Source organism: Kogia breviceps, chromosome 1, assembly GCF_026419965.1.
Source record: "Kogia breviceps isolate mKogBre1 chromosome 1, mKogBre1 haplotype 1, whole genome shotgun sequence".
Lineage (NCBI taxonomy): Eukaryota > Metazoa > Chordata > Mammalia > Artiodactyla > Physeteridae > Kogia > Kogia breviceps.
In genome coordinates, this window is record NC_081310.1 from 202,323,124 (window position 1) to 202,338,726 (window position 15,603).

The 15,603-nt window shown below is 65.1% G+C and overlaps 1 protein-coding gene across 3 annotated transcripts in view; it reads right to left on the bottom strand.

The window, feature by feature from the left end:
• Positions 1-14,776, bottom strand: part of SAMD11 (sterile alpha motif domain containing 11) — a 21,048-nt gene extending 6,272 nt beyond the window's left edge. The window contains exons 1-9 of one of the 3 annotated variants that reach the window (XM_067019978.1): positions 13,497-14,776; positions 12,849-12,940; positions 11,273-11,328; positions 9,133-9,311; positions 7,835-7,885; positions 4,730-4,786; positions 3,790-3,914; positions 441-530; positions 150-284 (exon numbers count right to left, since the gene is read on the bottom strand). In XM_067019978.1, the coding sequence (XP_066876079.1) occupies positions 150-284; positions 441-530; positions 3,790-3,914; positions 4,730-4,786; positions 7,835-7,885; positions 9,133-9,143 (469 nt within the window). In that variant the 5' untranslated portion in view covers positions 9,144-9,311; positions 11,273-11,328; positions 12,849-12,940; positions 13,497-14,776. The remainder of the gene's footprint in view (positions 1-149; positions 285-440; positions 531-3,789; positions 3,915-4,729; positions 4,787-7,834; positions 7,886-9,132; positions 9,312-11,272; positions 11,329-12,848; positions 12,941-13,496) is intronic. The other 2 variants (XM_067019987.1, XM_059059726.2) reach the window with 2 other exon arrangements.
• Positions 14,777-15,603: the final 827 nt, after the last annotated feature.

Here is a 15,603-nt window from a genome sequence, read left to right on the forward strand (position 1 = left end):
GAGGGGCCGAAAGACCTGCATCCAATCCCAGCCTTGGTGTCAGCAGCCAAAGACCCCAGGGCCTCATCTCAGGGTGAGCAGAGACCTCTCAGGACAGGGAGAGTCCAGCGCACGTGGTGGACTCCCATGCGTGGGGAGGGGCTACATACCGTGGCCGGGGAGGCCCAGGTGGTAGAGACGCTGAGGGTCCTCAAAGGTGCCGGCCTCACTCAGGGCGGACACCAGCCGGCGGTAATGATCCTCGGGGGCCATGCCGGGCCCTAGTTCCGGAAGCAACGGACCCTCTGCGTTGGGCAAGCACAGGAGAGGGGGTCTTCCCCTTCAGGTCCAGCCGAGGGGGGAGAGGCAGGGGCTCCCCTCTTAGAGCCTGCTGCTGTGCTGACCCTGCCCTTCCTCTCCAGTGCCTGTGCCCCCAACCCCCCGGGGGGTCGGGCTCACACCTTGAGGGGACTTGCTTCGGGCCTTCTTCTCCGAAGGGCAGTCACTGCTGATGTGGGGGGAGCGACCCAGCCTCTTGCCCAGCAGGTCACCTGGGAGAGGGCAGAGTGAACCCCACCCTGCCTCTCAGGGCTCGTAGGGGCCGGGGCGGGAACAGCTCAGGCCCACCCCAATACCGGCCTCAGTCCCGGCCCAGCTCCAGCTCAGCCGGGAACCACATCCCTCGTTCCTCAGGGGTGCCTGTGGGTCCCAGCCAGGCTAAAGCCGTGCCCAGCCCAGGGTCCCTCATGCAGGGCTGGGACAGGGCGAGGGCCTGGGATGGGACGGTTCAGACGCTGGGCTCTGGACTGTGCGTGCATAGATACGATGGGAGATTCACAGCTACGGCCTCAGGTAGCAACTCGGGACCCCCCAGGTGCCATGCTGCCCGCACCAGCCAGACTAGTCTCCTCTGCAGAATAAGGAGCCCTCCTCAGCACCCTGATTTGACTGGAAACCAACCTCTCCTCCTAGGGCAGGAGTGAGGACCGGCAGTGCAGGGTCCCATGCCAGGGTACCCCAACCTCTTCCTAGAGGCCACAGGCCCCGGCACACCTGCCACATCCATTCTTCCTGGGCCCCTGCCCCCAGGCCACACCCCTCACTGCCCCCAGAAAGCCTGAGCCACCACCCTGCCCTGGCCTGTCACACACATGCCCACGTGCCCAGCTGGGCTAAGTCCCCAAGGGCACCCCAAGCAACCTCACCCACTGTGTACAGCCCCTCACGTGGCCCAGCCCCACCCCCACCCCCATCCTCGAGTCCTCTCTCAGGTCCCACATACAAACCATACTCATCCATCCCCTGGCACCAGCTCCCCTCCATCCCAGCCCCTGCACCCAGACGCCAGGCTCCCTCCCGAGCCCAAGGCCTGGGAGGTCTCTGCGGAACAGCTGAGCAGTTGGCTCAGTCTCCTGGACCCGCCAGTTACCTACCCTGACCCACCACAGTGCTGGCCTCCCGTCCAGACCCCGTGGTGCTGGTCCCCTCTCCATCCTCACGGGGCTCTGGGTCGGTGGGTGGGTGAGGGGCCCGCCATGACGCCTTGGCAAGCGGAGCTCCCCGAGAAGCCTGGCCGTCAGCCCCAGAGCCTAATTCCTTTCCCTTATTCCCTTAATCTGTCATTTTTATCAGGTGGGGAAGTGCGGCGGCAGCAGAGTGCCGATCAATCTCCACTTTACAGCTGACAGGATGGTGCTAATAACTTATTGATCTCGGCTACCTCCTGCCGCTGGCCGGGGCCCAGTGGCCTAGCCCCGGGCCTTGCCCCGAGAGGGACGAGGACGAGGTCCCCACCGCCCAGACAAAGGGTCCTACCTCGATGACCTAGCAGGATGGGTGGGGGGTGCTCAACCAGCCCAAGGCCCCTCAGGGAGCCAAAGGGTCTCCGGCCAGCAGGGCCAGCGGGGCTGCAGCGTCCAGCTGTGCCAGGCGGGAAGGTGGGTCTGGGCTGGGTCCACACCTGCTGCCCGCACCCCCCCCCTGTATGCACGCCCCCTGGACCCAGAGAAGGACCCAGGGCTCTCACCTCCCTGCGATCTGTTTCCCATTTTCCACACTGGGGGTGGGGCTCCTCTCTGCCTGGGAGAGGCACCTCTCTGTGGGGGGGACCCACAGTGAGAACCAGGCCCATGGCCGCAGGGGGCTCCTGCTGTGGGGGTCTGGGGCTCACCAGGCCCTTATGAGGCCACATCTACTCACAGACACACCCTGGGGCAGCCAGAAGCAGACACACACACACACACACACACACACACACACACACACACACACACACACACACACACACACACACACACACACACACACACACACACACACACACACACACACACACACACACACACACACACACACACACACACACACTCTCTCTCTCTCTCTCTCTCTCTCTCTCTCTCTCACCAGATTGTCTGCTGGGCCGCCCCAAGCCCTCCTCTCCCGACCCTTGACCCTTCCTGCCCGGGTGAAAACAGGACTGCCACGTGCTCCTGGTGAGGAGGAGGGGAGGACGGGAGAAGGCCTCCAGCCAGGGGCCAGCCGGAAGCCGTGGAAGCGATGAGAAGTGGAGGCCCGAGAGGAGGGCAGGACTCGGACGAAACCTGGACACAGGACACACGTGGTGCTTCACGCAGACCACGTGGGACCCCTGACGTGCTCACGTGCGGGCCCTGCACCTGAGCATGAAGAGAGTGAGGGCACCCTGATACACATGTGCCACACGGGTGTGAGTGGATACCCAGGCCTCTGGCCGGGCCCAGGGCGCACACGCGCACTCAGGCCACGCACCATGGGGGGGGTCTCCACGTGTGCAGGCAGTGGGGGGCCTGGCGGCTCAGAATATCTCCATCACTGTGGGGCTCCGGAGGCTCGCCCCCCAATCGATGGGGCAATTAGATTTTATCAGCCGCCTGCTCAGCGCCCCCGACTCGGCTCCAGAAGCAGCACCCCCCCGAGAGGCCTACCTAGGCACAGGCACACCTGGAGGCCCTGATGGGGGTACTCAGGTGCCCCAGGACGGTGGACCATCCCCTGCCCAGCCTTCCTGAGAGCTGCAGCCACTGCTGGGAACTTCCCGGGTTTGCCCTGGTCCACAGAGCAGCAAGGGACCCCTGCCACCTCCTCTCAGCACCCCCCCCCACACACACACCTTCAGCCACAGCTCAGCCATGCCCCACTCTCTGCAGTGGTGCGTCGTGGGTCTCCAAGTTGTCCCTCCCTCTGAGCTCCTGCTGTCACCAGGAGCCGCCCCTCCTCAGGGACAGAGCTCCTGGGCCAGCACCCTCCTGCCCCACCCCTGCAGAGGTCCAGGCCCCAGCCCCACTCCTCTCAGGGCGTGGCCCCCTTCCCTCCTGGGGCCCCTCGCTCTGTGGGGTCGGTGGGTACTCCGTGCGTGCAGAGCGTGTCCCTGCCCATCCAGGAGCCACTCTCGGGTGTGCACCTCTGAGCCTCCGTGAGGCCTGCACTCCCTGGCTGTCCTGCCTTCATCTGCCCCTGGGGCCTCGGCCACTCCAAGCCCACCGCAGCGGCAGCCACGGTGGAGCCACCGCCTCCGCCTTCTGTCTGCCCGGCTGGCCCGGATTAACACAATTACCATCACACAGAGCCCCGGGGGACAGCCGGCCTCACCCCCTCCCGCCGCCTCCACTGGCCTCCCTGGCTGCCCGCCAAGGCTGCTGGGGGTGGCGGCGGCGGCGTCCAGAGCCCGTGGGCAGAGACGCAGGGAGGGCCGTGGGGCGGCCGTCCTCTCGCTGAGCTGCCTCGGCTCTGGCAGCCCCGTCCTCATCCCCCAGCACTGCCCTGGCCCCTCACCTGCGGCTCCCAGGCCGACCTCCACGCTGCCTCTCTGGAATTCACAGCGGCTCTGATGCTCGGGCATAACGAGGTGGCGGCTGCGACGCACGCTGGATATGAGGGTGGGAAGGTCGCTGTCCTGGCTGCAGCGAAGCAGACGGGGGTGGGGGTGGGGGGGTGAGACCCCGTGGGGCTGCTGGCTGAGCGTGCGAGTGAGCGCCGTGAGCATCTCCATTACCTGGTGGGTGTGGGCTCTCACCCTGGCCTATGCAGGCCCTACCTGGGCCCACCAGGCCCTGCCAAGTGTCTGCTGGACGTGGGGCCTCGCCCCAGATCCCCCCCTGCTGCTCCCAGGGGGGTCTGTCTCCTCCTGCCGTGGGGGGCCTGCTCCTGGGCGGTAGGCTGCCAGAGAGGCCCAGCACTTACTCCCGTGCACGTGCTAAACTTGCAGCCACCCACGGACTCTCGATTTCTTCAAATAAGGAAACCGAGGTTGAGAGCAAAGTCTGCAGCCGATGAGGCGTGCGCGTGTCCAGGGACACACACGGGCACACGCGCACTCACACAGGCCTGCAGACACACACAGACACAGACGCGCACCACGGCCCCCGGTGTGCTGGTGCTCGGGACGCTCTGTTCTCTCCAGGGCTCCCCGCCAAGAACCTTGGGACGAACACAAATTTAACTTTGTCCCCTCATTTCTCTTCCTGTCAAGTCAGCTCAATGCCTGTAGCACAGAACCCCAGAGAAAAGAGGGAGGGAATGGTCCCCTAACCTATTTGCTCTTGGGGCTCTGGGAGCATCTCCCTTAGCACAGGGAAGGGTCACTCGCCACCTTGCAGATGCAGCCAGGAGTGGCAGGAGGTTGGGATAGGACAGAAGAGGAGCGGGGAGGGACCCCAGCCCACCCTGTGACATGCCAGCACTCCCTCCCCAGCACCCTCTCTCCCCAGCCCACCTGTAATGGAGCAGCCTCCTGTCTGGGCCACTGCAAGGGGGGCCTCCACTGAGTGACCTGGGAACCAACCCTAAACCTCATTAAATAGCCCCCAGCACCCCCTCCCCCCAGCCTGGGTGGCTGGAGCAGGCTAATCCAGAGCTGGCCCCTAAGCAGATCAGTTTCAGCTCCAAAGCCTCCAGGGCTGGGCTCTAGAGCCTCAGGGAGACCCTGATGCAGGCTCTCTCCCACCCCCAATCCCCTTTCCCTGGAGGCGAGAAGGCCCCCCCCATGCAAACAAGAGGGCAGGTGGGGTGGGAATAAGTACTTTATGGGATTAATTGGCAGCAATTCTCACCCCCTCTATCATCCTCATCAATGCGGGGGCTGGGGGGGGGGTGGTGGAAGAGAGAAGTGCTGTGCTCAGCACCAGGGAGGGGGCGGCGGGTGCCTAGCGGCGCTGCTGCCACGGAGTTCTCCCTTGAGGGGACCCCCTTCTGGTGTCTCTAGGACTCCTGCAGGAGGGGGACCAACTCCCCAGAGACTGAGGAGTAGGGTCAGGCCCCGTCACTTTGCTCCCCGTGACTCCTCAGCTGAGTGCCCCACGCAGGGCCTGGGTCTGCCCCCCTCACCACCACCGTGGCCAACAGTTCTTTCACTCGCTGGTCATTCAGGCACTCAGGTGGGGCTGCAGCCCCATGGAGGTGACGCCTAGTGGGAATCAGGGCACAGTCCACCCACCAAACCCCTGCTCCCTGCCTTGGGGGTTTGCCACATGCGCCCCAAGACAGCCTGGCTGGCCCGGCCCCAGAAGACCTGTGTGGTCACTCCGTCATTCACTTTACGTAAAGCCTGGTGTCATTCACGCCAGGCTTTATATAAAGAACCGCGAAGAAGTTTTGTACACGCCAGACGGAATACGTGTGAAGCCTCAGACCCCATCTCCCCATGAGGGGTCCCTCGGGCTCCTCCAGTGCCTGCTATACCGTCCAGTCCTTGTCCGTCTCCTGGCCAGCTCAGGGGCCTCAGGAGGGCAGGGACCACATCTCCTGCCTGCTGGCCAGGATGCATGGGGCCTAAGGGGGAGCTCCAACCAGGCAGGTGGTTCACTGCAGTCATGCAGACAGAGGGACGGGGACAAATGGACCGACGGACGGAACTGATGGACAGACAGACAGATGAAGATTGATGGATGAAGTCAGATGACCAGACAGACGGAGATGGACAGACAGACACGGACAGGTGCCACTGGACCGACAGAAAGGATGGCAACAGCAGACAAACAGATGCACAGAGCCTGACGTACAGACAGCAGACTAGAGACAGAAAGACACATAGACAGGGCTAGAAGGAGCCAGGAAGAGACAAGGACAGAGCCGGGGTGGGGGCGCAGCTTGCCCAGCCCTCCCTGGCCAGACGCCGGGGTGTGCAGTGGGGGACTGGGGGTGGGGGCAGGTGGGCTGTAAGTCCTCTTGGCTGAGCCCCTCAGTCTCCCCGCTGGTAGAGTCCAGAAAATCAGCCCAGCTGCTCTGGGCGCCTGTGCCAGGCCGAAGGAGCACACCCTCACACTGGGCCTGGCCTCGTGCTAGGGCCTCCCTGTGTCTGGACGCCTGGGCCCTCTCCCATACCCCACGGCCAGGTGGGGTGAGCAGGGGGCTACAGGCAGGCGAGGAGCAGCCTGGTATTTCCCTACAGGCTTCGCTGACAATTTTATCATGTAGCTTCCCGAGTAAAAAGCTCATAAAACGTCATCGATGTTCATGACGGTTCATGAAAATGGTCAGTTGAGTGGGCAACTCCAAAATGAGGTGGAGATGAGTTTAGAGACGTTTTCATTGTAATTTGGCTCCAGGACCCAGACATTCTCAGAAATGTAAATAATAACACATCTGGGGCTTCCCTGGTGGTGCGGTGGTTAAGAATCCTCCTGCCAACGCAGTGGACACGGGTTCGAGCCCTGGTCCGGGACGATCCCACAGGCCGCGGAGCAACTGAGCTCGTGCGCCACAACTACTGAGCCTGCGCTCTAGAGCCCACGAGCCACAACTACTGAAGCCCGTGTGCCTAGAGCCCGTGCTCTGTGACGAGAAGCCACCGCAATGAGAAGCCCACGCACCACAACAAGAGTAGCCCCCCGCTCGCCGCAACTAGAGAAAGCCCATGCGCAGCAACGAAGACCCAACGCAAAAAAACAAAAATAATAAATAAATAAATAATAATAACACACCTGGCACGAAGCCAGGCAGCAAGTGGGGCCACTCAGTGCTGGACACCCACTGCCTGCTCGGTTGGGCTCTTCCTATGCCTTCCCTGGAAGCCCTGGGCCAAGACTTGACCCCACTGACCAGACACCACAGGCACCACAGCGGGGGCTCTGTCCACAGACTGCCCACCACTGCCCTTCTGAAACGGGGGACTTGGGTCTCCCCAACACCCCCCAACCTCCTCATCAGGTCCCTCATTTTTATCTCCTTACTACCTCTTAGGTTGGCAGCCCCCTCAGCCTCTCTGCTTCCACCATGCCTGGATCACCATGGACTGGAGCAAACCCCCAACCTGCTGGGCGGGGCCTCCAGCAGGACCTTGTCAAAACATACATCGGTTACTCCCCTGCTCAAGAACTTTCAGTGGCTCCCCACTGCCTGAAGGACAATGCCAACAGTCCCAGCATCTAAGGCCCTTTAGCCTCTAGTTGAGCCAGGCCTACCAGCTTCCCCTCCTCCCTTGCCACATCCCGTTCCCTCGTTCCTCCATGTCTTTGCAGACATCCCCTTTCCCTAGTGAACTCCTATGCATCCTTCAAGACCCCACTCACACATCACCATTCTCACATCCCAGTGGGTCTCTGGGAGGGTGGGAGGGGCTGGTCACGGCCTTAGCTCTGGGCAGATGGGCTTCAGTGTGCGAGGGGGAGCGCACTTTGGCTTCAGGGTTGGGCAGTCCAGCACCCACGGCCGTGCTGCTGTCACAGCCTAGGCACAAGTCAACAGACAGACGACGGACTAAGGGGAGGAGGAGGGGAGGGAGGCTGGAGAGACTTAGAAGCAGACCCAGGGGACGTGGAGCAACAAGGCTCTGTCCCCATGCACGGCACGTGGGGGCAGCCTGGCCCGGGCCCAGCCCTACCTGCAGGACGTCTCTCGGAAGGAGATGTTCACATCCCAGTGGGTGTGGACTCTGCAGAGAGAGAAGCAGAGGGTCAGTGTGGCCTCCGGGACTCGGCATGGGGAAAGCAGGAGGTGTGTGTGGCACGCCCTGTGTCTGCCCTGGAGCGCCAGCCTCAAGGGAACTGGGCTGGCTCAGAGCACCCTCAACGGGGCCCGGCGGGGACAGGCCCGCGGGGCAGGCACCAGCTCCTGGCCTCACCAGACAGGGGAATCGGGAAGGGCAGGATCGAGAGCCCAAGTCTCTGCTTCCTATTGCAGTGGAACCAGAGCAGCCCCCATGCTGTGCTGGGGGGGCGCTGCGGCTTCCTCCGCGCCTGTCACTCGTGTGACTGAACCCAGGTTCCTAGTTGCTAGAGCTGCTCCGGGCAGGGAATGAGCCCCATGGCCACTGCCGGCTCCAGCGGTGGCCCCTGGGTCCCAGCTGTTGCCAACCTGCCTCCTGAAAGGGAGCATCGCGCAGCAGAGGCCAAGAAAGGAAGCAGCTCTGCCCTGTGCCCGCGCTCTCTTCACAGCAGCACCCCTGCAAAGGCCCTCGGGCTGACAGAGGGCAGCACGGCGGGCGTGGGGGCTGGCGGGGGTGTGTCTCCGGAGGCCCGGGCGGTTAGGGGTAGGGTAGGAGAAACTGGACCATGTTAAAAGGCCAAGCAGGCAGAGGAAGGGCCTAAAATTCTGGGGATGCACAAGACATGCTGGACAGACAGATGAGGGGTGGACAGTTAAGAGGTGAGTGAACAGAGGGAGGGGCCTCTGTCAGGAGGGGAGAAGTGGGAGGTCAGCAAGGGTGGCCCCAAGCCTGGGAGGGTCAGTGAGCAGCCCGGGGAGCGGCCACTCCAGTGGGAGGGGGGTGGGGTCCGCCCAGCTCCTCTTTCCCCGCCGGGCTGCGGTGCCGCCAGACCCTCCTCCTGGAGACGCCTTCCTTCCTCGCACCCAGTGGCTCCGTGCCTCCCGGCCAACGACCCTCCCTGGCCTGCTCTGGCCGTGGCCACCGAGTCCTGGCCCGACACTCGGCCCCCACGGGGGGGCAAGGTGGGTTCGCAGCCATCCTGCGGCGTGTCCCCGGGGGTCCGGTTCTGTTCCAGCCGTGGCAGCTATCAGCGTCCACGGAGACACAACAAGCTAAACCGGGGCCCTGTCCCCAGGGCAAAGGCCCCCCACCCGAAGCCTGATGTGGCCTTCAGCTGCCTGGAGACCCCAGTTCTGACGCCCCCCTTCCCCTGCCAGAGCCCGTGTGCCCTCCCACCCTGGCCCTTGAAGCACCTTCTTTTCATGATACGGACACGCGGGTCGTCCTCCTGCTTCAAGCCCAGCCGCTGCCCATCGGCCGGGCCGCTCCTGTCCCTGTCACCACTGGCTGAGAAGCTGGGGGTCAGCTCCTTCTTCAGGACGCGGGCAGGGGGCAAGGCGACTGTCCTCTTGTCTGCCAGCCGCCCCCGGTTCTGGACAGGGAGGGGGGAGAGGAAGGAGGTTAGGTCAAACCGGGTCGCTCAGCTTCCTGGGTGCCTACAGCAGAGGGGCCTCCAGCCTCCAGGACCATCACAACCAACCAGAGGCCAAGGCAAGAGCAGGGAGGCAAGGCCTCCGCCAGGTACCCCTCCAGAGCCTGCCTTCCTCTCCAGCCTGGGGGGCTGGGGTGTGGGCAGCGCCCTGTCGGGACTCCACACTCAGCCCAGGCCCCTCCACGGGCACTCGCCTGCTGTAGACCAACGCAGCTCTCCCAGCTCCAGGGAGCCCCGAGGGGCCGCGAGTACCCGCGGGAGGCCGTGGGTCCTGTCACCGTTCAACGTGCAGTTGCCTCTGCCTGCGCGTCTGCCTGGTAATCCCACTCAGACTCTGTGTGAACCACCCCCTCACCCCCGTGCCAAGCCCGCTTTCTCTGCAAACGGAGCCCAGCTCAGGGGGAGCTGAAGCTGACCCCTGGCAAATTGCAGGCGTTTGGTTCCCAGGTCACCCAGCGGCTGAGACCCTTTGTCCCACGGGCCCTGGGCGGGGGTCTCCCCGCTGGGTTAGGAAGCAAAAGATTCGGAGTTTTTCCACGAGGCGCACCTCTCCCGGCCCTGCGACACGCAGGGCCTCCACAGGAGAACTCAGAGCCCGCGCACAGGCCGGCGGCGCACGTTCAGGGCCCCGCACAGTATGGCACCTGCCAGTGTCTGCAGGTCCTGCCACCCTAGGGAAGAAAAGTTCCTATTTTCCGGTGGGCAGGAGGCTCTTTCTTACTTAATAACAGGTTACTGGTTCAGGCAGGTGGCAGGGGCCTGGGGCTTACCTAATTCTCCTTCATCTTTTCAGTGACCGGGGCCTCCTAGGACCCCGCCCTCCTGTTGCCAGGACAACGTGTCCCCGCCACGCGCAGGAGCTTTGGGGGGAAGGTGTCCAGGGGGCTCTCGCCCCTCCCCGCACAGTGTCGCCCTGGATCTGAAGGGCAGCGGTGCGCAGCCGCCACAGTGGCCGCACAGTGTCCCGCACAGTGGAAAGCCCCCACCTTTCCCTCCAGAGGAAAGGTTCTCTTCAGACCCAGACCACCCTCACCTCCAGACACACGGCCCAGCCCAGCCCCAGATTTGGCCAGTGCCCCTGACAGGGTCTGGGAGCCACAGTCTCTGCCACACCTGCCCTCCCACATCCACCCAGGAGGGCCCCCACGGTCGGCTCTGCAACACACACTCAGCAAGACGGACTGGGCAGCGCTGGGGACGGGTGGCGTGGAGGGGGCAGGAGCCGGGGTAGGCCTGCGAGACAGAGGGCTCGCCTTGCGCTTGTAAGACCCTGACCTTGGCTGGGTGCTACACCAGCGACAGCAGAGCCCGGGCGAGGCGGGGCGGGGGAGGGGGGTGACTGCCCATCTGGGCCCCGAGCCTCTCTCGGGGCCAGGCTCTGGGGGGAGGGTTCCCAACAGCCCTGGCCTGTCAGGAGTGTGTGCTCAGCTGCAAAGCCCCCTCAGCTCTGCCCTCCTCTAGCCTGCTACAGCCCAAGCAAAAGGACCTTCTCTCCTGCCTTTCCGCCTTAGTTAAACTGCTTTCTGAAGAGAAAAGTCAACGTGTTTCTCTCTGCTTCTCATCTGTGGGACAAGGAAGAGAAGAGGGGAACAGAGCAGTAAAGACTGCTACCTGGGGTGAGGCCAGACCAGCTGGGGTGGCCTGGGATGGCTCCAGTGGTGGGGGACGGTGCTGAGGAAGAGGGGCCAGGAAGGGCCGCCCTGCTGACCCCCGACAAGGACAGGGAACACACATGCCCCCACGCATGCCAGAGACCTCAGCTGCTCACCCCTGCTCAGCACACAAAAAAAGAACTGGGTGCTAAGCCCCTCAGACAGCGAGGGTGGGTGTGTGGAGGCCGGCCGCGTGAGCCCTGCACCGTGTGCACACCCGTATTCTGTCACCGTGAAGTGTGCACATACCTGTGGACCTGGCCACGGGGAGTAGGGGAAAAGTCTCTCTGTGGAAAAGGTGGGGCCTGGAAAGACAAGGGGGTCCGTGAGACTCCTTCCTTCCTGAGGGAGGGATGCAGGGGTGGGCCTGGGAGGGACCAGGCTCCGAAGAGGCAGGCCCAGGTCTGAGGCGTCCCTCATGCAGGGCAGGGACCCGGAGCCCCTGACGGGTAGGCAGCCCTGCCAAGCCATGTCCTACAGGGCACTGATGCTGTGCTCAGGCCACCTGCCCAACCCCTCCTGTGGGAGACCTTCAAAAGGGGATGATGGGAGAGGCAGGGCACCTCCCACCCGAGCAGAAAACCCAGATCAGCCTAGAGGGTGTCCTCTCGGGCACCAGCTGCTTGAGAAGGGGAGCAAGACCGCAGCCTCCTGCCCCAGGCAGGTGGGGTGGCAGCGGGCAAAGGGGGGCTGCCTGTGTGCATGCTCTGTCTGGGGGGCTCTGTGGGCGGGCATGCCTGTGAGTATGGCGAGCTCATGCCAGACAGTGTGTGGGGTGGGCTCGTGGGGAGGTTCAGCTGCGTCCTCTTCCCCTGCCCAACTTGTGTGTCTTTACAGGACTGTGTGTGGCTTCCCAGCCTGCCCACCCCCAGGGCCCATGAGGAATCCAGGACATCCCCTCCCCCACCCTAGGGCCAGTCCAAAGTAAACAAGCTGAAGGCAGCCTGCAGGGTCCTCTCGGGCCTTCCTGGCAGCGGGGCTACTGATGGTGCCAGGAGCCATGGCCCTAATCGGCTCCCCCACGGGCTCAAACTGTCCCCCTCAAGGCGAAATTTCCTTTTCAGGTCCACCCTCCAACCACTGCTGCCTGGAGGGTATGAGATGGGGAAGGCAGTGCTTCAGGGGCAGGCACAGGCCCCATCACTCTTGCTCCCCTAGGCTAATGAGGGGTCAAGAGCCGTCTGCACTGGATTGGAGGCCCCACACCAGCTCCCAGATGCAGCTCTCTTGACACCCAAGGCTCACACTGCACCTCCTGTGCCCCCAGCCGGGTTGTATCCCCAGACACTCCTGGACATCTAGGACCTTGCCCTGTAGGGCTCCAGCCCTGGGCACCCAGAGATGCACGTCACTCACATCCAAGCCTGTGGCCACCCCAGAATGTATGTCCAGGCCAGCCGACTGTCACACTGTCACACCCCAGAACAAGCATTCCCTTAGGACCGGCCCCTCTCCCAGGCTGGGCAGCTGACATGGTGACCCCCTCCAGACCTGTGACAAGGCAAAGTCCCCAAGCCCCAGTCAGGTGACACTGTCCAGGGAGGAATCCTTCACACCGTGGGCTGTCCCCAGGACCTCAGGAGAAGCAGCTCCCAGACTCCCAAGGAGAGGTTCCAGGATAGGCAGGACCCTGCCCTGCATCAAGGGGGCGAGGGCCCTGGTACCCCGGGATTCCCACCCAAAGCTGTCTCCTCTATTAGTCCCTGGGGGCTCCCTCCTGCCCATCGGCAGGGTTGAGGTTAGGACTGATCCTAGAAAATGCAGGCACAAGCTCCGCAGCGGAGAAACAAGACCCCGAAGCCCCAACTTTTCTCCCGCATCTCACCACCGGGGAGGATATTCGACAGCCTGGACAGTCGCAGATCGGAGGATGCACCTGCAGGATCCCTTTGGACATAAGCGTCTTCAGACTTTTCCCTGCGAGGAGAGCCGAGGCGGGACCAGTGAGGGAGCCGCGCGGGCACAGATGGGGCCGGGCACGCGGGCACGCTTCCGGGGCGCTGTCAGGGTCAAGGCCAGGTTCCCTCCCACCCCGACTATGAACACCCGCCTCCGTCCAACTTCCGAACCCACCGTCAGGCCTCGCCGCTCACCCCACCCTCGCGGACGCCACGGGGATCTGCAGAGCTCAGAAACGCAAGATCCGGCGAGCGCCCTCCGCTGACGTCTCCCCTCCCCTGCGCCACCCCTCCCGCTCCCGGAGCTGGGCGGAGGAGGGTGGGCCCGGCGCCGGTGAGCGGCGCGGTCAGGACCCGGGACTGCGCTTGACCTCGTGGAGCCGCGCGCCCCAGAGTCGACGGGCGTGACTGGGCCCCTAACTTTCTGACCACCCCCCTCCCCCAACGCACGCCCGCTCTGGCGCCCGCACGTCGCGCCCTCGGAGCCAGACTCCTGCGGGAGCCCAAGCGGCTGCTCCCAGCCCCGCCCCGACGCGCGCCCCCGCGCCCCCCACCTGCCTGCGCCACCCCTGCACCTTGCCGTTCGCTTTACCAGCGCACGTCCGCACCCGGCCGCACGTGTGCCCCTCCACTCCCGCAGAACCGGTGGCTCCTCGACCCCGCAGCGGAGTACCCCGCCCAGTCGGCCTCCCGCCCGCTCTCCTGAGTTCCCGTAAACTTCCCCGTGAGCCTCAGGCCCAGGAATCCCGCAAAGACCTTCCGGACGGAAGGAGCCGCCGGCTTGTGCGGCCAGCGCTGGGGGGATCGCGGAGGCCCGAGGGCGCTCTGCCCGGGTCCACCAAGGCGACCGTGCTTGGGGGGAGGGGGCGTCTCTGCGGTGGCCCCGGAGTCGCAGCGCCCTCTCTAGGCAGAGGTGGAGTCTCCCAGGTGGCAGGACGAGGGGGGTCCGGACCCACGGGTCCTCGGGGAGCAGAGGGGAGGGACCGGAGAGGCCCGCGCCCCCACGGCGGCCGCACCTTTGTGGCGGATGCTGCGCTTCCAGTCCTTGGCCGTCTCGCGGCCGCTGACGAACTGGAACTCGTTGGGTGTGAGCCACTCGCCGCGGTGGCGGATGGACGGACCCTTGCTGCCCTGGCAGAGTTTGCGCACGTAGAGCAGCGCGCGGTTGGCGCCGCACTCCACCTCGATGCACGGCTCGCCGTTGTCCAGCAGCGGCTGGAAATCCGGTGCCGCGGCCGCAGTGGCCGAGAAGCGCTCGAGGGCCAGAGGGTCTCTGGGCAGGTGGAGGTGCGGGGCGGCCTCGTGCAGGCTCAGGTAGGCGCGCGGGGCGCGGAGCGGCGGGGCCAAGAGCGCCTCGTAGCCCGCGGTCGCGGCTGGTAGCGAGGCGGCCGGGGGCAGGGCGGCCGCGGCGGGCAGTGGCGCCAGGTAGCCGGGCAGCGGCGGCAGTGGCAGCGCGGCCAGGGTCGGGTGGAAGGTGGCCAGAGCCAGAGCGAGGTCTTCGCGGCCGGGTAGCTCCTTCTTGACCGCCGGCATGGTGGGCGGGTGGTCCTGCAGCCTGGCTCTCCGCAGCCGGCCCAACTAGTTGCGGCCGGGGCTGGAGTTGGGTCTCGAGGGCGGGGGCCTGGGAGGCTCCTGGCCGCGCACCCGTCCTCGCCGCTACTGCGCCCCAGCCGGGCCACCTCGGACCGCTGCCCGGCCGGCTGGCGGGGCCTCTGCTGCCTGAGACATGGTGCTGCCGGAGCTGTATCGATCCCCGATCGACCTGCCCAGCGCCGCAGCTCCAGGACCCTGGGGCTCCGCAGGGCGCTGGGCCACCTGCGCCCGCGCCTCCCGGGGCGGCCCCGCGCCCGGCTTGCTGCCGCGCCCGCCGGACCGAGCCGGGCAGTGAGGAGGTGTGGAGTCTCCGGCCGCGTGCCCCGCCCCGCCGGAGGGTCCCAGGCCCCCGCCCCGCCGTCCCAGCCGCGCACCCGCGTACTCCAGCGCGCGCCCGCCCGGCTGGGACTTGGGAGACTCGCGCCGCCGCCGCCGCCGCCGCCGCCACAACTTGGCCCATTTAAACGGCCCCGGCGCGGCGGGCGGGCGGCACGGGCTCCAGCAGGGGGTGCGTGACGGCCGACTGGGCTCACGCGGGGCACCCGACGGGCCCCGGCTGCACCCTCTGCCCTATTCCGAGTGGGAGAGAACAGGAGGAAAGGAGACTGGTGTGTGTGTGTGTGTGTGTGTGTGTGTGTGGTGGGGGGGGGATGCGGGGGACGGATGCCAGCGAGACGCGGCGCGCATGGACCGCGCCGGTGCTGAGGGAGTCACTGTTTGGGCGCCCCAGCGGGAGTCCTGGACTCCACGTGGGGCGGGGGCTGGCTCCTTGCGAAGGAGCCGATCGGGATCGGAATCGCCGCTTGCCTGGCGGGGGTGTGTGAGCCGGCAGCTCTGGGTAGGTGGTGGACATCAGTGGTGAGGGCATGGGTGGTCTCCTCGGCTCTACAGGGTGTGTGCTGTGTGGCCTCGACAAAGGTGTTGGGGAGGGTTCGTGGTCTGTGAATAACAACGATAACAGTTCCATCAGCCATTGCCCCCTCACCATACACTCCACACACCTTAGCTCACCTGATCGTCCCAGCACGAGTTTTCCTTTATTATCCCCATTTTACAGATGAGGAAGGTGAGGTACAAAGAGGCCAAGTA